This window comes from Chiloscyllium punctatum, chromosome 9, assembly GCF_047496795.1.
Source record: "Chiloscyllium punctatum isolate Juve2018m chromosome 9, sChiPun1.3, whole genome shotgun sequence".
Classification (NCBI taxonomy): domain Eukaryota; kingdom Metazoa; phylum Chordata; class Chondrichthyes; order Orectolobiformes; family Hemiscylliidae; genus Chiloscyllium; species Chiloscyllium punctatum.
In genome coordinates, this window is record NC_092747.1 from 58,423,325 (window position 1) to 58,448,264 (window position 24,940).

General features: G+C 43.0%; 1 protein-coding gene across 1 annotated transcript in view; it reads right to left on the reverse strand.

Moving 5' to 3' along the window:
- Positions 1-7,129: 7,129 nt before the first annotated feature.
- LOC140481693 (uncharacterized) overlaps positions 7,130-24,940 on the reverse strand; it is a 156,644-nt gene continuing 138,833 nt past the window's right edge. Inside the window, exons 24-25 of the mRNA XM_072578268.1 lie at positions 23,609-23,776; positions 7,130-7,840 (exon numbers count right to left, since the gene is read on the reverse strand). Of these exons, the coding sequence (XP_072434369.1) occupies positions 7,434-7,840; positions 23,609-23,776 (575 nt within the window). The 3' untranslated portion in view covers positions 7,130-7,433. The remainder of the gene's footprint in view (positions 7,841-23,608; positions 23,777-24,940) is intronic.

Sequence of the window (24,940 nt, forward strand, 5' to 3'; positions counted from 1 at the left end):
CCTTGCTGAAAACATATCAGTGATATGGGTGACATAATTCTAAATAATCCTGCACGATTATAAACTTGCATGCGCTTACACTCTGAAGGATTTGGAGGGATATGGGCCGGGTGCTGACAGGTGGGACTAGATTGGGTTGGGATATCTGGTCGGCATGGATGGTTGGACCGAAGGGTCTGTTTCCATGCTGTACATCTCTATGACTCTATGATGTCTTTGTCCCTGTCAGACCTGATTAAGTCAGAACCATGTGAGATTTGGCAGCATCTCGAACATCCCCAGAATGAAGGAAATTGTGATGGCCAATCCTTGTTCATTTCTCACAAGCAACTGACTCCTCAGCTTACAGGTGTCAGCGGTCCTTGGACTGTTGGCATTGAGGACCCTTTAATGTGGGTAAAACTGAGGGTGATCACAATGTTCTAGGTCATGTCATGCACATATTTTCCACAATTACACCCACCTTATGAGTGAGAGTACAGAATCACTGGACAGAAAGGTTCATTTTATCTATCAAGGAGGTGCACTCCTACTCAAGGTTAGGAGACATACAGTAAGCAGTTCACACCTCCACTCTGCCTCATAACACATTGGCCTGCTGATAAAAGCTATACAAAGCATTGCCTCTCACTAATTCAGCACTATCTTACAAGGAGCTCAAGCCCATGATTCTATGAACACTCTGAAATATTGAAGGGTTACTGATGTTGAAAGGGTCAAAAGAAGAATCTTCAGCATTCATCTAAGCCTGTGGCCTACCTTGAGAGATTTCATTGCACAGCACATGTTTGCCAAATGCTGACTGAAGCCTTAAGAGCTACCTCTTGTGGGTGGCACGGTGGCTCAGTGGTTAGCACTGATGCCTCACAGCGCCAGGGACCTGGGTTCAATTCCTGCCTTGGGCAACTGTCTGTGTGGAGTTTGCACATTCTCCCCGTGTCTGTGTGGGTTTCCTCTGGGTGCTCCGGTTTCCTTCCACAGTCCATGTGCAGGTTTGGTGAATTGGCCATGCTAAATTGCCTGTTGTGTTCGATGCATTAGTCGGCATGAATGTAGGGGAATGGTTCTGGGTGGGTTGCCCTTCAGAGGGTCGGTGTGGACTTGTTGGGCCAAAGGGCCTGTTTCCACACTGTAGGGAATCTAATCTGATTTAACCTCAGCACCATATGAAGTTAGGGCCCTGTCTCAATGCCTGTTGCTTAGTGAGTAGGACATCTGTTGTGTGCATACTTGAAAGTGGGATTAACCAAAGATATTGAATGTACAATCAGATGGACAATGAGACACTTAATCTGCAAATCAAAAGATAAAGGACTGCAAAAATAACAAGTTCCACATGCTCTTTGCGTTATGTAGAACTCTTTGTCACAGAACCAGCAGAATGTTAAACAGGTAAAGAAAGTTCCGATATGGGTCATTTATTCTGGAAACAAGTTTCAATTAAAGTCTCTCAGGCCTCTTGCAATTAATGATGATGAACATCAATTACCTGAAGGACACAGGTGGAGAGTATTTCGTAGATTTAATTGAGTGCCTGATAATCGATAGCAGGTAACATAGCCAGCCACGCATTGAGACCTTGCGATCTTGTTTGGATTATGCCGGATAATCAAGGTTCTTCTGTATTGCTCTTTTGGATATCCTTTTAGGTCAATATCCAGATTCTCATCTATTTCCTTATAAAATGGTTGTTATCTCCCAGTTTTACTGTATCCAGGACATCCCTGTTTTGTTGGCTCCAGTTGTGAAGGAGATGGCATGCCATGAAGATGCTACCCCACTGTTACTATCCTCACCCCCCAGAACCCTGAGGGGAACACTACCCCTGCTCATGACTCCACCCCCATTCCCCCCACCATCACACCCACTCCAGTTACAGGTTCCACCCCCACTCCCAGCTCTACACCCAGATCCCAGCTCCCGACCCTGCCGTGTTTTCACCATCCCCCCAGACCTCCCCCTCAATGAGGACAAATGATCAGTCCTCAGCAAAGGACTCACCTTCATCCCCCTCCGTCCACACATCAATGAATTTAATACACGCCATGATGTCGAACAATTCTTCCATCGCCTTCGCCTCCGAGCTTACTTTCACAATCAGGACTCCCGCCCACCTTCCGAGGACCCCTTCGCCCACCTCCAACACACTGCATCCACCTGGACACCCCGCGCTGGCCTATTACCTAACCTCGACCTCTTCATTTCCAACTGCCGTCAGGACATTGACCGCCTCAACCTGTCGCCCCCCCTCCCCCACTCCAATCTTTCACCCTGACAACGCGCAGCCCTCCAATCCCTCTGCTCCAATCCCAACCTCACCATCAAGCCAGCGGATAAAGGGGGCGCAGTGGTAGTCTGGCGCACTGACCTCTACACCGCTGAAGCCAAACGTCAACTCGAGGACACCTCTTCCTACTGCCCCCTCGACCATGACCCCACCCCCCATCACCAAACCATCATCTCCCAGACCATACATAACCTCATCACCTCAGGAGATCTCACATCCACAGCTTCCAACCTCATAGTCCAGGAACCCCGCACTGCACGGTTCTACCTCCTTCCCAAGATCCACAAGCCTGACCACCCTGGCCGACCCATTGTCTCAGCATGCTCCTGCCCCACTGAACTCATCTCTACCTATCTCGACACTGTCCTATCCCCCCAAGTCCAGGAACTCCGCACATACGTTCGAGACACCACCCACGCCCTCCACCTCCTCCAAGACTTCAGTTTCCCTGGCCCCCAACGCCTCATCTTCACCATGGATATCCAATCCCTCTACACCTCCAACCGCCACGACCAGGGCCTCCAAGCCCTCCGTTTTTTCCTCTCCAGACGTCCCCAACAGTACCCTTCCACCAACACTCTCATTCGTTTGGCCGAACTGGTCCTCACGCTTAACAATTTCTCCTTTCAATCCTCCCACTTCCTCCAGACCAAAGGGGTAGCCATTGGCACACGTATGGGCCCCAGCTATGCCTGTCTCTTTGTTGGCTATGTAGAACAGTTGATCTTCCGTAATTACAGCGGCACCACTCCCCACCTCTTCCTCCGCTACATTGATGACTGCATTGGCGCCACCTCGTGCTCCCACGAGGAGGTTGAGCAATTCATCAACTTCACCAACACATTCCACCCTGACCTTAAATTTACCTGGACCATCTCTGACATCTCCATCCCCTTCCTGTACCTCTCCATCTCCATTAATGACGACCGACTTGACACTGACATTTTTTACAAACCCACCGACTCCCACAGCTACCTGGATTACACCTCTTCCCACTCTACCTCTTGCAAAAATGCCATCCCGTATTCCCAATTCCTCTGCCTCCGCCGGATCTGCTCCCAGGAGGACCAGTTCCACCACAGAACACACCAGATGGCCTCCTTCTTTAGAGACCGCAATTTCCCTTCCCACGTGGTTAAAGATGCCCTCCAACGCATCTCGTCTACATCCCGCACCTCCGACCTCAGACCCCACCCCTCCAACCGTAACAAGGACAGGACGCCCCTGGTGCTCACCTTCCACCCTACCAACCTTCACATAAACCAAATCATCCGCCGACATTTCTGCCACCTCCAAACAGACCCCACTACCAGGGATATATTTCCCTCCCCACCCCTTTCCGCCTTCCACAAAGACCGTTCCCTCCGCGGCTAAACTTGGAGTCTTGGAGGAGGTGGAGGGCGTGGGTGGTGTCTCGAACGTATGTGCGGAGTTCCTGGTCAGGTCCACGCTCCCAAACAACCCACCCTCCAATCCTGGCACTTTCCCCTGCCACCGCAGGAACTGTAAAACCTGCGCCCACACCTCCTCCCTCACCTCTATCCAAGACCCTAAAGGAGCCTTCCACATCCATCAAAGTTTTACTTGCACATCCATTAATATCATTTATTGTATCCGTTGCTCCCGATGCAGTCTCCTCTACATTGGGGAGACTGGGCGCCTCCTAGCAGAGCGCTTTAGGGAACATCTCCAGGACACCCGCACCAATCAACCACACTGCCCCGTAGCCCAACATTTCAACTCCCCCTCCCACTCTGCCGAGGACATGGAGGTCCTGGGCCTCCTTCACCGCTGCTCCCTCACCACCAGACGCCTGGAGGAAGAACGCCTCATCTTCCACCTCGGAACACTTCAACCCCAGGGCATCAATGTGGACTTCAACAGTTTCCTCATTTCCCCTTCCCCCACCTCACCCTAGTTCTAAACTTCCAGCTCAGTAACTGTCCCCATAACTTGTCCAGACTTGTCCTACCTGCCTATCTTCTTTTCCACCTATCCACTCCACCCTCTCCTCCTTGACCTATCACCTTCATCCCCTCCTCCACTCACCCATTGTACTCTATGCTACTTTCTCCCCACCCCCACCCTCCTCTAGCTTATCTCTCCACGCTTCAGGCTCACTGCCTTTATTCCTGATGAAGGGCTTTTGCCCGAAACGTCGATTTCAAAGCTACTTGGATGCTGCCTGAACTGCTGTGCTCTTCCAGCACCACTAATCCAGGTACTGTCAGAGTAGTCCAGGTACTCGAACCTAATCATGAGGAGGCCTATGGTCTGTTCCACATTAACTTGGTGGTAGGATGGGCCTTATTGTTACTATGGCTGTATCAGTCCTAAGGGTTTTATAAATGTGTCATCAACCATGTTTGGAGGAGGTAGCTCTCATCTCCCAACAACCAGTTGCCCAGACAACTTGAATAGAGACAGGAAGCTGTGAGATCTCCAGTATGTAAGCTTCATTGGAAGTTCCCAGGATATCGAGAAGACATGTTCAAAATATGGCATCTTTGGTTTAGATTGATCATTGATTGAGTTGAAGCCTTTTCTGTTGATGAACTTGGCAAATTGGTGTCTAAAAACTAGTCTGATAGAGATCTGTGGATTCTCCCCCTTGTGGAGTTCCCTGCTTTTCCTATGCTCAGTGAGATTCCACCCTTCTTTCTTGAATTGCACCCTTTCACTGTATTCATCCAATTCATGTCCCTGTCTATTGAAACTCATCCCCAGACTTGAGTTTCTCGCTTTCCCCAGGACTATACAGACTGCTCCCTGATAACCGCCTCTGACCATTATTGCTCAAATCCCTAGGGCTGACCATGGCTCATTGACGACTGACTTGGCAGGTCAGCCCAACTGAACATAGATATCTCTACAACACATGGCTACAAGTACTTGTAAACCCCAGACTGGTTGTGCTTGCCCTGCAGGATTGGCCACAGACTGCAAGGACATGGATCCCAAACTCTGGTAAGATGAAGCACCTGCCTGACCATGGCCTGCTGTACCGTAATGAACTGACTGTAGTTTGCCTTGACCCCACCAAGGATTGCTCTCCTTTGACTTTCAAGCATGACTATTTGCTTGATGCATAGGCAATGTATTTGATGTGTTAGCCATAGACACCTACTGTCGCTGGGACACCGACATAGCACATTGTCATATAGCAACACAACTACCCAGTTGACTGTTCAGTATTATAAGCCATGGCAAGATTCCTGCCTTTCTCTTTGCATTAGAAAGTGTAATGCCAGCCAGAGAGGCAAGCAGCTCCAAGTAAGCAGAAATGAGCACTAAGGAATGAAGCTAACAGCAATAAGCTGCATTCCATTTAGATGGATGAAATATGGGCATGTCTCTGAGTGCTAAATGACCTGGCAGAAGCATGCAAATCATGGGTGCCCCTGAGCTCCAATTTAAAGTCCTGAAGGCGTGATGTGTGTGTGAGTTGGGTCAAGCATCGACCTGTTGATGTTGTGAGGTTGGTGACTTGTGTTGATGAAGGGTGGAGATGAAAGGTGTCCATGAAGCATACAAGGTGTTAAGAGGAAGGTAGAGTTGTATGAAGACCAAAACAAGCTGAAACCACAAGTAACTTGTAATAATCACATGTTGGGAATTTGCATTGTCCAGTTTCTTGGAGGTAGAGATGGGTTCCTTAATTCCTTACACGATTTTCCTTGCTAGCACCCTGTTAGTAGTATCTTACCATGTGGCTTTTGTAGAAACATGTAAATCACATCCACAGCTGGTCCTTTCATTTTCCAGTTATTTCATTCTGGAACTTCTAACAGTTGTTCTAGTACCACCTGTCATTTAGAAAATCTTGCTGACTAGCTTGATTTCTTCATGTCTGCAAATGCTTTTGAATTATTTCATGTTATAAATCCCTGTGGTAGGTTTTACAAGGGTAATGGTGAGAAACAACAGGTGCAGAGTGTTATAGCTTTGTGACTTTGATATCTCCCGACTGCAGTGGTCTTGTGCAAGATTCCTTTCTGGTGAGGTGTCCACAGAAATTTTAGATTTCGTATTTTACCAACAATTGAAGTAAGGTTAACTGATCTGTAATGACTCTTTCATTTTCTAGAGCTGTGACAGATCTATCAGCCTCTAGCCCTCTGGCAAAATTCCCTTTCCAAAGAGTTTAGAATAATGTAAATTGTCACATTTTTTGTGATTGTCTACCTTATATTTGTGCTTTAAATTGTCAAATGCCTACTTCTGACAATATCCCACCTCTGAAACTAAAGCAACACATTTTGTAAATAAGTTGAAACAGAAGGCGCTGGAGAAACCCAGCAGGTCTGGCAGTATCTGTGAAAAGAAAATTGGAGATAATGTTTCAAGTCCAATATGATCCTTTGTCAGAAGAATAGCATTCTGTTGTTCAGTTCCAAAGAAGATATTGGACTCAACACTGGCTTTATTTTTCTCCATAGATGCTGCCAGACCTGCTAAGTTTCTCCAGAAATTTTTGTTTTTATTTCAGATCTCCAGCATCTGCAGTACCTTGCTTTTATTTGTACCTGAGAAGTTTATCTACTACAGTCTCTCCACAGACTGACAAAATTGATTTGCATGTTTGTCATTCAGAAACTGAGTCAATCCAGTAAACTGATATCTGAAGCAGGGAGACATTGCAGAGGAAGATACTCAAACAACACCTTTTCTAAAATTATTCACCATCTGCTATGATTTATTTCACATAATTTTAATTCATCAATGAGTACATCAAGAGAACAGACTTAAAAGATTTAAAAAACATGAATACACAACTAATTTTTGAATAACATGCAATAAGCACTGATTATTGCTAAAATTTTGTGTTTGGTAATTCCCCTAAATTGCAAAACAATGAGCCGTGTTCACATGAGAGTCCAATATCTGCTTCTGGTGAGTAAATATTCACGCCAGGGATCCTCACATACAAAATAAACCTTTACACATTTAACAGTAATAAATGTCTGAATAAAACTCATTTAAAAGGGTACTTTAATAGGCACTGAAATATTACATAAATTCTCTTTCTAAAGCAAGAAAAATATCAAAGTCAACTTTTATGTTGTCTTATCATTTGGAAATGCTATGTAATGCCAGTATCTCTTTTCCAGCTTGGCAGAAGTACATTAGGTCAACGAGGAGAGGTTCAAGTTTGTTCTTTTCCGAGTAATTGCCTGTCATTCAGCTTGAATTTTATTTGTGAGTTGTACACAGCAGACATAGAAGACTTGCTTTTCAATGGCATTTTGTACCTTACTTGTTTCCAAAATCTTGAATAAGAGCTGTTCAGTTTGCTTCTTCTATCTGGTTTCCATTTAATAGTACCATATCTTTGAATGATGTGTCTTATGGATTCTGGAAAGTGATTCAAGTAATCACCTTTCTCCAATTCAATTAGAATGACTTTTATTTCATTCTGGATTAAAGCCTTATATAATCCAATCTGCTGTTCAAATCCACAGTATGCTTGGTCACTAGTCAAAGGCTTCTGAGCCAAAATGATTATCAACCTTCTGCTGTTCCTTATGTTTGCTTCAATAACTTCAACCTCGGCTGTAAATATAAACCAGGCATAACACCTATTTTAGATATTTTCTTATTAACATTTGTTCTGCAAAGAGTTATAGAAAGGCACCAAAAATCCATGAGGGAGGAAATTGATTCCAATAATCATCCAACCCCTACAGTGTGGAAGCAAGCATTCTGACCCATCAGGTCCACACTGGCCATCTGAAGAGCATCCCACCCAGACCCACCCACCACCCCACCCCCAACCCCCCCCCCCCCCCCAACACCCATCACCACCTTACCCCTGCATTTGTCATGGCTAATCCACCTAAACTGTACACCTTTGGACTGAGAGAAAAAAATAAATAAATACACAATTAATTTTTGAGTAACATGAGCCAGGAGGTGATCATTGCTAAAATTTTGTGGGACATCATATTACATAGCCTGAAATTTTGTGTTCAGTAGTTATTCTAGATTGCAAAATAATGCACTGTGAGGAAACCCATGCAGATATGGGGAAAATGTGAAAACGCTGCACAGAGGGTGAAATTGAACCTGGGTCCCTGACACTGAGGCAGCAGTGCTAACCACTGAGCCACTGTGCCACCCACTTTGTGGCTTGCTTCTTTCTGCTTTTCTGTACAAAATTCAGACAGATAAGCAGACTATACACAGTTGTAATCGTCCATGCCCAATCCCCAATGGAAATGTTTTGACTTCTAAGTGTTCTCTTAAAATAGGCATTTTATAACACACGGGCCCAATATTTGTTATCATACCACAATGTCTAATTTGGCTGCTGCTGTTAAACAGTCCTGCAGTCTCAATTCCATGTTTCCCTCTTAAAGGGAAGCGGCACTGAATTACTGGAGACATTTGCCAAATATTCAGAAGAATATTTATAGAAATATTTATACTTATAGTGGCTTATAGAAACATATAAAATTATGAAGGGAATCGATAAAACAGAAATAGATAGGATGTTTCGACTGGTACATGAGTCTAGGACAAGAGTGCATGGCCTCAAGATTAGAGGAAGTAGGTTTGGAACTGAACTGAAAAGGAACTTCTTCACCCAGAGTGTTGTTAATCTATGTAATTCCTTGCCCACAGAAGTAGTTGATGCTACTTCAGCAATCACTTTTAAAGTTAAGTTAGATACTTTTTTGAAAAATAAAGGAATGAAGGGATATGGTGAAAATGCAGGTAAGTGGAGCTGAGTCCACGAAAAGATCAGCCATGATCTTATTGAGTGGTGGAGCAGGCTTGAAGGGCCGGACGGCCTACTCCTACTCTTAATTCTTATACTCTATTTTTGCTGCAATTTCATACTAGGTATGGGGAGAAAGCTCCAGGGACGCGGAATGCAGTTCTTGAGCTCTTAATGGTGGACGAGGGCAGGAGGAGATACACCATGCTTGTATAGGACAATGTGGAACTAACACAGTGAGAAGAGATCAAGAGCAGACAACCAGGAAAGTTAACAACCAGATTCTAGAACCAAGAACCTGACAGCAATGTGAAAATATGTCCAGTAATTTCACAAGGTAATCAATGTGAATTGATGCATCTGCATATGACATCACCTGCCTGTTGGATAAGGCTGAAGATAAAGGGAACTGATAAGAGGCTTTAATGTGGACTGTTATGTGAGTGGAGTTGCACTGTATTATTCAGGTCAGCAAAGAGCTATGATTGCAGGAAATCAGTAACTGCTGTCTCTTCCAATTAAGGATTGGTTGCGTGCACCAATAACTCCAAATAAGGCAGACACTTGGCAAACAGACCTGCGTATAAACAGCCCAAGAAAATCCTTGATTTTCAAGTAGAACTTTGAAGAATGACTTTGCAGGATGTACCCCATGTTGGGATACATGGTAAAGGCATCAAGTGGAGTTCCAGCTTGACCAGGCACCAACTTTTCCAGATAATAATGTTTGGGGTTCGTTACAGAACCCAAGGTAGTGGAAGACAGTGATTGAGTTATCTCTATTGGTTAAAAATGTGTGTTATTCATTTTAAGTATTTGATAAATTAATTGAGTTTTATCGAACTCTAAGTGACTCCCACTGCATCTTCATCGATGTATATACTTTTGTCTCTCAGATACGGGCAATGGAATTTGGCATCCCTGGGTGGGCATCAATAAGAAGTAGCTTTAAGTTACTCTGACGCCGGACCTAGTAACCTCTGAATTTTCCAATATCCCGCTGGAATACGTGGGTGTAAATAAAAATTACAGCAGGTACACTAGAGAAGTTAGCACTAAAAGAAAATGTTGGATCAGGGCACTCTGACTTAGGAGGATTTCACCAATAGTATGTGGCTGGGAAATGGCCGAAGTACCATGAATGTATTAGGTGTGACTGATACAGGAATGCGAATGCATGGAATACAGCAAAAAATAGTATGTGCAAAAAGAACTTTAAAAATGTGAAGAAAGCCGTCGCTGTAGGCTGTATGTTGGAAGACTGAGTAATAAAGCAGCAGCAAGAGCTGAAGCTATGAACAGAGATGGCTGAGATTAAAGAGATGCAGAGACTGACTGAGAAGGTCAAGAATTTACAAAGCCAGAGAGATACAGATCTCAAGTATAGCAACCATTATCATGTGCAGTGTGAGAAATTGATAAAGGGAAAGGAGAAAAGTGAAGAGGAAGCTAAAACACAGATTATTCCTCTTTGTGCTAATATCTGGCTCTTTAACTTCTCTATCAGCATTTACAAACTCACCCTTTGAGGAGGGATGGGAGCAAGATGGTGATGTTGACTGGGAAGGGCTTGCAGTGAATTGGCCAGATATGGAAAGCAGGACCCAAGGCTCCTATGGACCTCCACAATCATGAGGAGAAAACAGCCAGCAGCACCAGGAGGCCATTGCACAGTGCCCCCTGACCTCACATAGCCCACACTTTATAATGTTCAACAACTAAGAGATATAGCCAAATGGAAGGGGGATTGTCAGCCTGGCATGGCCCCTGGGAGCTTTTCCAAGTTATCCCCAAGCAGCGAATCAGACACTGGTTAGATAATGAGTTGGAGGAAAAGCTAATCCTGATGTGTCCCCATCCCACTATACATTCAGCTTTGCCCAAGCAACAAAATGCAGGAGGCAGTCCATCAGATGAGTTAAGGGAGGTTGTACTGACAGCCATTGGAATTAATAGAGAGGCCCCAGTGAAAGCCCTAAATAAGTGCACACAGAGGAAGAAGGAGCATCCAACAAGGATGTGGGTAATGTTCCGCAGCATATATGGCCCCGGGCTAGACTTGGCTGCACATTTTGACAATCGGTGGGTCCATATAGTGGTGTCTCATGGGACAGAGAAGTCATGAAAGGTACATGACATGTTTGACTGCTCTGACAGTACTCACACTGAGACCTGAGAATTGGGGAAAATGGTCAGAGCTTGGGAGAAGGAGACAAGAGGATATAAATCTAAAGGAGGATGAATGGTATCTCTTAGGGATCAAAGGGCAGCAAGGAGAAATGAAGGAAAGGGATCAGTTCCAAGGGGACCAACATCACCCTCTCACATTAGAACTATAATTAGGTTTTATTGTCATGTGTACTCAAGCACAGGGAATACTGGAGTACAGTGAAAAGTTTACTATGTCACCATTCACAACACCAAGGAACGAGGTACCTAGCCACAAAATCTTAGGTAAAGAGTAGAAAAATGAATAAATAAGTTAAAAGTTCAACATTATAGTCCTTGCAAGTATAAAGAAGTAAATAAGAAATAAAGTTAGAAGTTCCAAATTACAGTCCTTCTTTAGGCATGGGCCTGCAGTCAATACTTGCTGGCTTTCCCCAGGAGGCCTCAAATTCTGTTCCGCGCTGGGCTCAATCTCTTAATCTCTGCGTCTCTGTAGTGCCATCTCACCACTGACTGCCATCCAGACTTACCAGCCGCATTGCCACAGGCTGCCACAATCCTGCTATGGTGCCCCTCCAGGCTCCCAGCCACTTCCACAATGCCACCAGAGTTTGGCCTGAGCACCCTGAACACCTCGTGCCAATTGGCAAAGTCCCTGCTCTGGACCCCCAGCTGCTATCTCCATGACCGGGCTCCGTCCAGAAGATAAGAAAGAGAGAAAGTCTAAAAAAAAGAAAAAATGGAAGAAAAGAAGAAAAGCAGTCAGAGCAGACAAACCCCAGCTCAGGGGCTCTACTCCGCCGACATCTTGGATAAGAACTGAGAGGAAGGGGATGTGGGCGTGGACAACAAGGCTGACCTGTGGCCATAGGGAGCAGTTGGACCCCAGGGGGCTCATGGAAATGTTTCAATTGCAATGAAGAACGGCATTGTGCCAGACATTGTCCAAATCCCCGAGGGGCAGGATGAATCAGGTGCAGGTCCAATCCTTACGACTAGAGGGACCCAGTCTGTGCCACAAGACAATGTGCAACCAACTGAGGCAACAAATGGATTGTACCCCAACCCACACCTGAACACATCCATTATAAATAGTGATGATTGGCTTTGCAGGTCAATCTCAAGTAGGACAAATGACCTTTAAAATGCACATACAGGAGAGGTATAGTTGATGCTTCCAACAGTATTAATAAACCTCCCAGCAAATCAAGAGCATATCCTGGCCAGAGCATGACTCTACTTTGATCCAGTGAAATGCCAGAAATAAGTCAGGAGCAGTATTTTATTGATATCCCTGCAGGACAGTATAAAGAGAGAGAGGGCATGGTGGGAGAAATGTGGATCAGTCCTACTGACATGAGTGAGGACCAGATAGTGTAAGGAATTATTGGACAAAACCAGGAAGAGTTTGCCAAACATAAGCTTGACTGTAGACAGATGCAAGAAGAGGTGTGCATTCGGGCCCAGATCCAAGCCCCAAAAGCAGTATGGGATTCCCCAAGCAGCTGGAAGCTAATATGGAAAAGATAGTACAAAGCCTGGTAGCACAAGGCATGTAAAGGAGCATTGCCTCCATGAATGATTCACCTATTGGAGCGGTAAACTAACCAGATGGGAGTTGGTAACTGATGATTGATTATTGAGAACGAAATAAGCTAACACAGTGGCCACCACCCCAGAAACCACAATTAAATAGAGAGAATGGTTTATGGTGCTAGATATAAGTATTGGATTTTGGGCAATCCCCTTGTCCAAAGAGTGTCAGTATAAATTTGCATTTACCTTTTAGGGACAACAATATACGTGGACAGCTTTGACACAGGGATTTCACAATTCTCTGTTAATATTTCATCAATGGTTAAGCAATGGGTTGTGGGATTTTTCTCGGCCAGACTCCCAGGTACAGGATGTTGATGATTTGCTTCAGCAAACAGGATCAATATCAGCTCCTGAATGAATCAGTGCAATTGCTAAAGGAGCTCAGGTTAAAAGTGAATCCGATAAAAGCTGACTTAATGAAAAAGCAGAGAATGAATTACTTCTGGAGTGGTTTTAACACCAGGAGAAAGAGAAGATAGACAAACAAAGAATTGAAACAGCGATTAGACTTCACATTCCCACAGATGTGCTGGGATTAAGATCGGTTTTGGGCTTGACTGGGTATTTTAGAGACCATATTGGTTTTTACCACTAATGATGTCACTAAAGAAAAATGCCCCATGGGAATGGAAGGCAGAACACAGGCAAGCAATAGCAGCTTTGAACAGGGCTTGACAAGTGCTCCTGCCATAAAAACCCTAAATCCAGTGGAACCAACCTCCATGGAGGTGGCTGCAACAGAGTTCATAATATTGCCAGCATTATTTCAAAACGCGCATGGTCAGTCAGACCAGTGGCCTATGTCTCATGCATACTCATGCCAGTAGACCGGGGTACATGGCATGTGAAAGGTACTTCCTGCTAGTGTTATGGGTGGTACAAAAGGGTTCAGAAAAGATTTACAAGGATGTTGCCAGGGTTGGAGGATCTGAGCTACAGGAAGAGGCTGAACAGGCTGGGGCTGTTTTCCCTGGAGAGTCGGAGGCTGAGGGGTGACCTTATAGAGGTTTACCAAATTATGAGGGGCATGGATAGGATAAATAGACAAAGTCTTTTCCCTGGGGTCAGGGAGTCCAGAACTAGAGGGCATAGGTTTAGGGTGAGAGGGGAAAGATATAAAAGAGACCTAAGGGGCAACTTTTTCACGCAGAGGGTGGTATGTGTATGGAATGAGCTGCCAGAGGATGTGGTGGAGGCTAGTACAATTGTAACATTTAAGAGGCATTTGGATGGGTGTATGAATAGGAAGGGTTTGGAGGGATCTGGGCCAGGTGCTGGCAGGTGGGACTTTTATTGGGTTGGGATATCTGGTCGGCATGGACTGGTTGGACCGAAGGGTCTGTTTCCATGCTGTACATCTCTATGACTCTGTAACATTTTACCTACATTGTAGGGTTGAACCTGTTGACAATCTTGACAGAAGATACACCCAATCAGATGCTGCTGGATGGACGTACTAATGCTGACACAGTGAGCCAAAACAGAATCGCCAGATGGACACTGTTATTACAGGGGAGAAACACAAGAGGTAAAAATGGTTAAAAATACTACCATGCTAACAGATAATTTAATTTACCAGGGACACCCCATGAATATCAGATGGTGATAACAAATGATTCCAAGGGGTCATTTGTATCAAAACAAAAAGAAGGGAGTACTCAAAACAAGAGACAGATAGAGACAGCAATAGGAGAACAGCAAGGGAATGCCAAATCACCCTTTGTTGATGGCTGGTCATCAGGATGGAGAATGGAGAACTGGTCGTGGTATCTTTATGGAAGATGAACAAGAACAAGAAGTCAATATTATAGTATAGCCCTCAAGCTGCTGTGAATGCTCAAGCAGCTGAGTTGCTAGCAGTGGCAAATATCGTGAACCACCCAAATAAACTCCCCCTCCAGAATCAACTGTCTCTTCAGATAGCATGTGCGTGTGCAACAATCCGACGCAATACTGTACCCCTGTAGGAGGCAAGAGGCCTTGTGTCAGCATATGGGGAGGTCCTACCATCCACCTCATTGCTGAGGTACATCTTTGAAATAGTGAAAGGGCAAGAACATGGAGTGATGGAAATAAAAGCTCATTCTAAGTTATCACCAGAATAAAATAGAATGGCAGATGAATTAGCCAAAAAAAGGACAATGGCAGCTGTAAATCAAGGAAATAGGGACAGGAAGAGAAAGAAATGGCCTCAATTGACTTAGCAGGAGGACAAAGAAAAGATAAAGAATTATAAAAAGAATTGGGAGGGAAGGAGTCAGAGGAATATAAGGTTCAAAAAGGTCGACGCATAAAAGAGGGTGTGGTACTGTGTAAAGAGAAATTTGTAGAACCAGAAAGAGAAAGGGATCAGATGATTAATTGGTACCATGACATATATGGATGCCAAGAGTTGGAAAGCACCTTGGAGAGTTTGAAGGAGGTATATTAGTGGCCATGATGAAAGGAGACGGGGAATATTATGTGAAAAATTGTCTGATATGTTCCCAAATCCTGACAAAAATGTGAAGACCAGAGTCCTTAGATACACAAGGCTAGTAGAGAGGCCCTGGACAAATCTACAAACTGGCTTTGCTTGTCCCTTACCTCCAACTACAGAAGGTTATAAGTATATCCTGGTGAGAGTAAATACCTTCACCAAATCGCAAGAGGTGTTTCCCACTCGAATCAATACTGCTAAGATCGCAGTGAAGATCCCTGTTACAAAAAGCTTTTACTCGTTGTGGTTTACCAAGGAGTATTGAATCAGATCAAGGGGTGTATTTTGCAGTACAGGTGATGCAGAATGGCATGACACTTGTAGGGATAAAACAATGTTTCCACATACTCTATAGGCCCCAATCCAGTGGGATCGTCGAAAGGATGAAACAAACTTTGAAGTTTGTTGGCCAAAATGGTGCAGCAGCACCAGGCCACTTGATTAATGGTGCTTCCTTTTGTGTGGATGATAATAAAAATCACTGTAGCTTCCTGGACAGGATTTACCCCTTATAGGTTGATGACAGGTTGAGAGATGTGTGGCTTGGAGCCACTGCTAAGATTAGACTTATCTGAGTTGAAGTAAAAGGAATAATGAAAAATAAGTACAATAGCACATTGAGGGTGTGAGATAAAGCAGATTATATGGTCTCAAATTATCTGGGAAGGAAGAAACAACAAAGGAAGGCCTACTTTGACTCCAAGGCAAAGCCAACGGAGGTGCAGGTGGGGCAACAGGTAATGACGACTGCAGGTGCTGGAGATTAGAGCCGAGAGTGTGGTGCTGAAAAAGTACAGCAGGTCAGGTAGCATCTGGGGAGCAGGAAACTCAATGGTTCAGGCAAAATTCCTGCTTTTCCAGCAACACCTTCTCTACAGGTAATGATACCTATACATCAAACAACATTCTTCCTGACCCCTCGCTTTGCAGGACCATATGAAGTGATAGATAAACCAAGTTCATCAGTATACAAGTACTAACAACCCCTAACAGGAGTGGCTAGTATCATATTAACCAGCTACAAACATTTGTAGGGGACAGAATAATTATCATCATTTACACATGACATTGAAAGAATGTGATGCCCCAGAGTTAGGAAACTTAGAGTTGGACTGGTTTTGGAACGTAAACCATGGCATCGTGGGACCAGAGCAACCTGAACAAAATGTATATCCAGCAAGTGCACTGTTATCTCCCAACCCCCTTAAGATTCAGATGGACCCTTCAGGCTCACCAATGCAAATGAAAATGAAGGGAAAAGAAAAAGGGGAACATAATGGATAAAGGTTCTATGCCTCAACCAAAATGGGTGAGGGGAAGGGATGGAAGGCTAGAAGCAACTCTTGATGTACATAAATTGGCTGATGGGGTGAGGAGATTAGTGCTGTAAATAGAATAACAAACATCGAATAAACTGTAAACATTAGCAGAAACTATGCTTGTTTTGCAGGAAACTAAGACAACGCGGTAAAATAAAGGAAGAGACAAACATGGGAGAATCAATTGTCATAGTCATTTTCCTTGGAACTGCGATTAGTGTAACCAGGGAATCTTGGGAACAGGCAGCTGACGGACTTGTATTGTGGAAGGAAAGGGATGGCGATTGTTGAGTGCAAACGTAAAAACTTAAGTGTTCAAACAAATGTCATGTGTTGGGACGAGATGTGAATCTTTCTATCAAGTTTTGGGATCCACTCTTTTCTTCAGGCAATGGCTCTGTCAGACTAAAAGATGGTGATACCTTTTATATGGTCTGAGACAAGAGTAAGCCTCAAGGATTGGAAACCTAAGTATTTAACAGCTCAGTTGAGTGGTTTAGAGTAGAGTTTAAACACACACTTAACACAAAGCCAAATGTATCCAAAAAGGATGGGGACAATTTGCTTAGGGCCAGATACTTGTATATTGTACAGAGATAGCCCACTAACTACCACCTAGTGCGACTGCCTGGAACTACTTCAGAGCCACAGTGCAGCAGATCTCAGAGAGGTACAAGGGGAGTAGGGTTAGTTTTAGAAGAAGCGGAAGAGATAATTAATCTAATATCAAGATATGGAGACTTACAGATAGCGTTTAGCCTGGTGGATATACAGGTGTTGTCTTGGTGCAATAGAACAACATTGGAGACAACTCAGTCATGGTGAATTTATATCAGAAAGAAAAAGGAGAAAGAGAGGATTGATAGAGTTAGCAGGACTAGGCTATGTGTCAGGTGTAACAACTTTTAAAACCCTTGACATAGCAGAATTAGAGGCTCTGTTAAATTCCCTCCAGGAAAAGATGAGGATAATAGTTGGCCAGGAATACCAGGATCAAGAAAAGATGGGTAGGATTGGATTGCAAGCAGTACATGTAGCCCTGAGCACCATCAAAATGTTGAGACACCTAGATTATAGGCAAGCTGGCTCATGAGGCAACATGCAGTAATAAAGCAGCAATTGTTCATATTTTAGCTGGTTCCTGTCTACGTTCAGCACAAATATGTTGATTTTAGATGCTCATAGAGTTCCAGAATAGGTGTCAGACGAGCATCTGAGGGTATGGGTGGTAGAGGAGATGCACCAGATCAACTCAGAAGCCTCACTCTCACCAAACAGGTCTTGAGCACCTGTGATGATAATAAAGGTCAGCTCAACATTGGTGCAGTGCTTATTATACTCCAGCATGGGGGCAATCTGACACACTCATAAATGTGAGTTCATAATGTGTGTAAATACCATAAAGGAACTTCAATATCATTAAGTAACCCACCAACCCATGCTATAGTTCTAGAGGGATCCAAAGGGGGCTGGATTTGTCCTAGTGCCATCAAGAGGAAACCACTGGGCATGTCCAGAAGAAATTATCGAAGAAGGGCTAACTCAGTGTGGATTTGCCTCCTATGAGAACTGCTTATTGTCTATCCTTCTGGTAAACAAACAAGCTTTTCTTAAGTATGTCTTGGTGGGAGACACCTTCAATGTTGCCATGGGTGCCTCAGGATATCAAAAGGAAGGGCATGGTGTACCCTAGATGGACTAAATGTGACAAACAGCAATATCTCTTCTGACTTAACCATTAGCCACTAAATTCTGTTTAAGTCAGAACCTGATGAGAAATTAAGCATAACTCTATCCATCCACCTAAATGATGTAGACAAAAATTTTTGGCAGTTTATAGCTACGGAACTTCCATACCACACTTCACCGCAGGCTGGCTGTAGGTCATTTTTGAGGCAAAGGAAATTATCCATAAATGGGCCGTGGATGAGAAGGAGATTAAAACTCACACAGAACAGGCAGATAGAAATTTGCAGTCTCCAAGTTTCTGGAGTAAAATTTGGAATCGAGGACTGAACACAAATCCATTCATGGATCAGAATTGAGTCTCACGTGATTGTTGTGCTGCTATTTCCTATAATTGTGATAGTCTTATTTTGTTTGTTAAAAGTTAAGAACTGGGAAGACTGACAATAGAGATGGGTCTTGGATACCAAAAAGATAGCTCATATGGAAGAGGGCTTGTAATGGCTACTTACTAAAGAGTAGGAATAATCTAGATGTAGCTAGTTCATCGTGTTTCTTACTATTCATTCATTTGTATTGATATTTTGTGTAACTTGCAAAGTGTGGAAAGCATATAACATTGTATTTGCCACAGAACAAAAGGAAAATGTGAAAGATATTGTAAACTGCTTTGTAATGTTGTCAGACTTATGACTGTGTTTTTGATAAGTACAATGATATAAATGGCATTTCAAATAACACAAATGAAGTACTGCTTTGTTGAGAATGCATCAGTGTAAGGGAGGTAATGCTCACCACTCCCTGAAGGTGCCCTGGAGGATATAGCAAACCCAGTAGGGATGATCCTCAGATAAATATTTGAATCAAATGTGGGGTGAGAAGTTGGATAAGGCTGAAGTTAACAGGAACTGATATACGCCTTTGCAAATGGGCTGTTATGTGAATGGAATTACACTGAGTCATTCAGGTCTGCTAATAACTAAGATTGGAGGAAATTAGTAATTGCTGTCTCCACCAAATAAGGAGGAACCATTTAGGACTGGTGATGTGCACAGACAATTTTAAAGAAGGCTTACACTTGGCACAGAGACCTGTGCAGAAAGAGCACATGGAGATCCTTGAATTTCAGCAGGACTTAGGAGAATAACACTGTAGGAGGTACCCTATGTCAGGAGGCATGGTGAAGACATTGAGAAGATTCCAGCTTGGCCAGCTGCCACCTCTCCCCAGTAGATACTCCCTCTGGTTCTATGTTTGGCTTCGTTACAGAACCCATGTTAGTGAAGGACAGTGGTTGAGGTATCACTGGTAGCTAAAAGCATGTGTTATTCATTAAAGTACTTAATAAATTAATTAAGCTTTGTAGAGCTGTCTTTTCTGTATCTTCATCGACATATCTCCTGTTATCTCTCAGAGACGTGCAGCATACCAATCCTGTCACTACTCTATTTTGTTGCACGATACAACACAATCTAGTAACTCACTCAGTACATCCCTGGCATTTATGGACTCAACCAGAATGCCAGCTGACCCTCACATACCAGAGACTGCTGCCAGTCTCTCGTTCACCTTTTGCTGGTCCCTTCTTGTGAATTAGTATCATGCAAAATGTAAAAGCAATTCAAAAGGATGATAGCACAAACTGATTGGTTAGACCGTCAGGAAAGATAAGTTGAGGCTTCTTCTCTAGAAAAGGCTGATAGGTGGCCTTAAAAATAGAAAAAACAATTGATCAATTAGACATAGAGAAATGGTCGTGCAATTGAATTGCATATTGTATTCCTCGGGGCAGGTTATGTCATGGATCCTCTAAGCATGTGAGATCATGCAATCTCTCCTCCAGCTCTCCTGCACCATTCATGTCTTTGGCACTCCCTCCATTAATCTAGATCCCTCTGTCTGGAGTGGTGCACATTTTGCAAACTTTTTCATTGCAGAATCTTTTTGTTGGGCTTCCTTTAAAAGGCAGCTGTGTTTAACAAAGAGCTAGCTGTCTGTATTTGTGGTCAGCACCGAAACCTCAAACACTGTATAGAGAACGCAGATGCAGAGCTGAAAAGATAGAGCAGCTATAGAGGTACAGGGACTTACACAAAAATCATTCAGGGAAGTTGGGTAAAGTAATTTTCAGTCTTACCCAAGCTGACGTGGTCTGCTTGGCCATGCTATGAATCCTTGGCTGGCACACCCATTACATTCTGAGCTGAAACTTTAACTCGGATTCCTTTTCTCAGATGCTGCGAGAAATGCTGAGCTTTTCCAGCAACTTCTGTTTTTGTTTCTGATTTACAACATCTGCAGTTCTTTCAGTTTCCACTTGTCAATTTGTCCAAAGCAAGAAATATAAATGTATCACGCATAAATCCAATGGAAGATTTATCACCCAGCTAGTGATAAGAATGTGAAATGCAGTACCACAGGGTATAGTTGAAGGAATAGTGGAAATATATTTAAGGGAGGAAGGAAATAAACAATGTGATGGCATAGGTTAAAAAGATGAGACGAGGTTTATGTGGAGTATAAGTGCCAGCAAACTTAAGTTGGACCAACTGGGTTGCTTGTCAATTGAATCAAATTTACATAGCAATTATAGATATATCTGGGACATACATGTGTAGTTGCAAGTTTATGAGATCATAAGAACATAAGAAATGGGAAGGTAAGTATAGCTTTTAGATCCTTGAACCTCCTCCGTCATTCAATGCAATCATGACTTGATCTTTTTTCTACCTCAGCTTCACATTTCTGTTCCCCCTACCACGTGTTGCCTTAAGAGATCAAACGCTATCAATCTCAGTCTGGAATATATTCACTGAAGGAGCATTCACAACCCTCTAGAGCAGTAAATTCTAAAGGGGCAGAACCCCCGATTGAAGAAATTGCTGTTCATTTCAGTCCTAATTACACGACTGAATCTTTACCCTAAAGCTGTGCCTTTAAGCTTTAGACTCCCCATCAGGGAGACCAAGGTACACACCATCACTAGCCCCTTCAGAATCGTCTTTCAATGAAATCACATGCTATTATCCAAACTCCAGAAAATTCAGACCCAATTTACTTAGCCTCACAACTTAAGACAACTCTCACATCCCTGGAAGCAATCTAGGAAGGCTTTGCTGTACTGCCTCCAAGCAAAACATATTCTCTTCCAGATAATGGCCAAAACATCACAGACAATTCAACCAAAACTTCCCCATTCTGCATTCCAATTTCCATAGAGCAAAGGAAAGGCTTACTATTCCTGTCTGCTAACTTTATGAGTTTCTTGTATGAATACTTCCAAGTTTCTCTTAACAGAACGAGTTTAAGCACAGGAAGCTAGAAAGACAAATATGTATTCATCCTTGCCATTCAAAATGAACAACTGACATGTTATCAGGACAGGAGAAAGTGAGAACTGGAGATCAGAGTCAAAAGGTGTGGCACTGGAAAAGCACAGGCAGTAAGGCAGCATTCGAGGAGCAGGAGAATCGACATTTTGGGCAAAAGCCCTTCCTGATGAAGGGCTTCCTGACAAGTCAACTCTCCTGCTCCTCGGATGCTGCCTGACCTGCTGTGCTTTCTCAGCACCACACTTTTTGACTCTGATGTTATCAGCTCAAATAGGTGAAAGCATACTCATCTGGAAATGTCTACTGGTAGAGATGGCAATTTACCAGAAAGATTGTGATAGGAATGTGCTGTTCCCTCCAACCAGATTTTGAACATGTCAAATTCATATTGTCTTCTATTTTTATTTTCCTGTGTCAGTTTAAACAAATTAGGAATATGATGTGTTTTCTCAACCAGCTGCATGCCTTTTTTCTGCATTAGGCTCATGGTGACTTAAACATATAAGTTCTAGACCTAAAGGGATGCAATCATTAAGGAAAGTCCTGAGTGGGGTGTCCCAGAGCTCAGAATTAGGATGACTATGGTTTCTAACATGCATCATTGATTTGGATTTTGAAACTTAATACAGATTAGTTACATTTGCAGATGATAAAAAAATTACAGTGCATTGTAAAATTTAATGAGTCAATATAATGCTGACAAGATATGTGAACTGACCAAATAATGGCTGATGAAATTTTATATGAATAAGTGTGAAATATTATAAATAGAATACAAACATAACTCCATTATAATGGTGATAAAATAGTTAAGAATAAATTTGCATCGGTCTAATCATCTTATTAGACACAATGCTCAATAAGTCCTTCCAATGCAGAGTAGACATTCATTAATGATGGCAAGTGAACGTTGTACAATGTAACCAAAACAGTAAAATCAAAGTCAGAGGAAGCTCCAAAAATTAATTGCTTTTCTTAAAGCACATGTTGATTTCTGTACTGCATCCAATTCTGGATGTGGAGAATGAGAGAGATGGTGAAGTTGGAGGTAGTACAGGGCGGGTAGGATTAGGATTATCATTGATGACCCCTGTGTCAGAGTCTTAGTTATAAGCTGCTAGTACTGAGCAACCTTCCCGCTTCCCTAGCTTACACAACTCAGCATGCCAGAAGTGCTGAAATATCCTGAAAGTTAGCTTACTTTGCAGTATTACATAATATTAGCTCAGAGTAACATAGGCATATGCAACACTCAAAGAACAGTACCCCCTCTACACTAGTTACACTGTTTGCCTCCATACAAAAAGCTAGATAGAATGAATTAAATCTATTTCATTATACATTTACTTATACGTGATACTTATGTGTAATTTTGAAATATTTAACAATTGAGTAAAATGGAACAGATGTAAATAAATCTTAATGAGGATGATCCAATTTGTAATTTGATGTAATTTTAAATAATTGCCATTTTCCCATAATTCAATCTGTCATGGAGTCATACAGCATAGAAACAGAGCCTTAAGTCCCACTCATCCATGCCAACCAGGTTTCCTAAACTGAACTTGTCCCATTTGCCTGCATTTGGCCCATTTCCCTCTAAACCCTTCCTATTCATATACCCATCCAGATGCCTTTTAAATGTTGCAATTGTACCCATCTCCACCACCATTTCCTCTGGCAGCTCATTCCGTACAAGTACCACCTTCTGGATGAAAAGGTTGCCCCTGAAAGCTTTCTCCTCTCACCTTAAACCTATTGCCTCTAGATTTGGATCCCTCTAGCTTGGAAAAAGACTTTAGCTATTCACCTTATCTATGCCCTTCATATTGTATAAATTTTTAGTATAATATAAATATTGTATAGTATATTAGATCAACATTTTGTTTTTTATCTTTAATTTTGGTCAATGGACTGACACAGAAATAAAATTAAAATGAAGATGTTTTAAAAGAAAGTACTTTTTGTTCAGTGGCCAGCATTTACAATGGAAGGAATTAAATTTCTTCATCTTACCCTGACCAGGAAGATCATCTCTGCCAGAAATGAACAGTTTGTAGCCATACTTTTCTTCAAGGGTCTGTGGCAAAGTATGGAGAGCAAAGTGGTTTGCATTACAGTTATCAAGAGCGCCTTCCTTCACATATCTTGGATAGGTGACATATGCATCAAACATCTTACCATCTGTATAATCAAAGAAAAATATGTAATTGTAACGATACTAACTGATAATAAATAATTTGCTTGAACTGATTAAAGATGGCACATATATTTTTCAAAAATGTAATTTGAAATTGTAAGTGTGCAATGCTCTAATGCTGTAATCTGAAATTTACACTACAAGACTAAATAATATTTGTTGTCTTAACCTCATTCAATGTTAGCAATTGGTTGATGAGAGTATTAGAAACAGAGTGATTTATAGATTCATAGATCCATACAGCACAGAAAAACATCAAGACTGCACAGTCATAACTACTACTAAAATTGTGTTAATCCCAATCTCCTCTCTTGTCCCATATCCTTGAATGTTATGATTTTTGAAGTACTCATCCAAATATTTTTTAAAGGTTTCCAGCCTCCACTACCTTCTCAGGCAGTACATTCCAGATTCCGATCATCCACTGAGTGAAAATGTTCTTTTCCCAAATCCCCTCTGAATCTCCTTACTCTAAATCTATGCTCCCTTGTGTTTGACCCCTCACCCAAGGGGAATAGCTGCTCTCTATTCACCCTGTTCATGCCCTTCATAATCCTGTACACCTCAATGATGTTCCCCCTCCATCTCCTCTGCTGTAAAAAGAATAATCCAAGCCCATCTAGACTCTCCTTATAGCTAAATTTCTCCATCACAGGCAACATTCTGGTGAAAGGTCAAGAGTGTGTTGCTGGAAAAGTACAGCCGGTCAGGCAGCACCTGAGGAACAGGAAAATCAATGTTTCGGACATAAGCCCTGCATCAGGAATGAGGCTTGTGGGTCAGGGCTGAGAGATAAATGGGAGGGGGGGGGTGGGATTGGCGGGACGTAGCTGTAGGCGAATGAAAGTGAGGGAGAAGGTGAGTGGTCAGAGAGGGCAGTGATGGACGAGTCAGGAAGGCAGTGCCAAGTTGGAGGCTTGGGACTGGGATAATGTGGGGGGGGGGGGGGGGGGGGGGGTGTCGGAGAAGTGAGGATGCTGTTGAAATCCACATTTATCCCGTATGGTTGCAGGGTCCCAAGGCAGAATATAAGGTGTTCTTCCTCCAGGCATCGGTTGGTAACGGTTTGGCGGTGGAGGAGGCTCAGGACCTGCATGTCCTTGACGGAGTGGGAGGGGGAGTTGAAGTGTTCAGCCACGGGGCAGTGA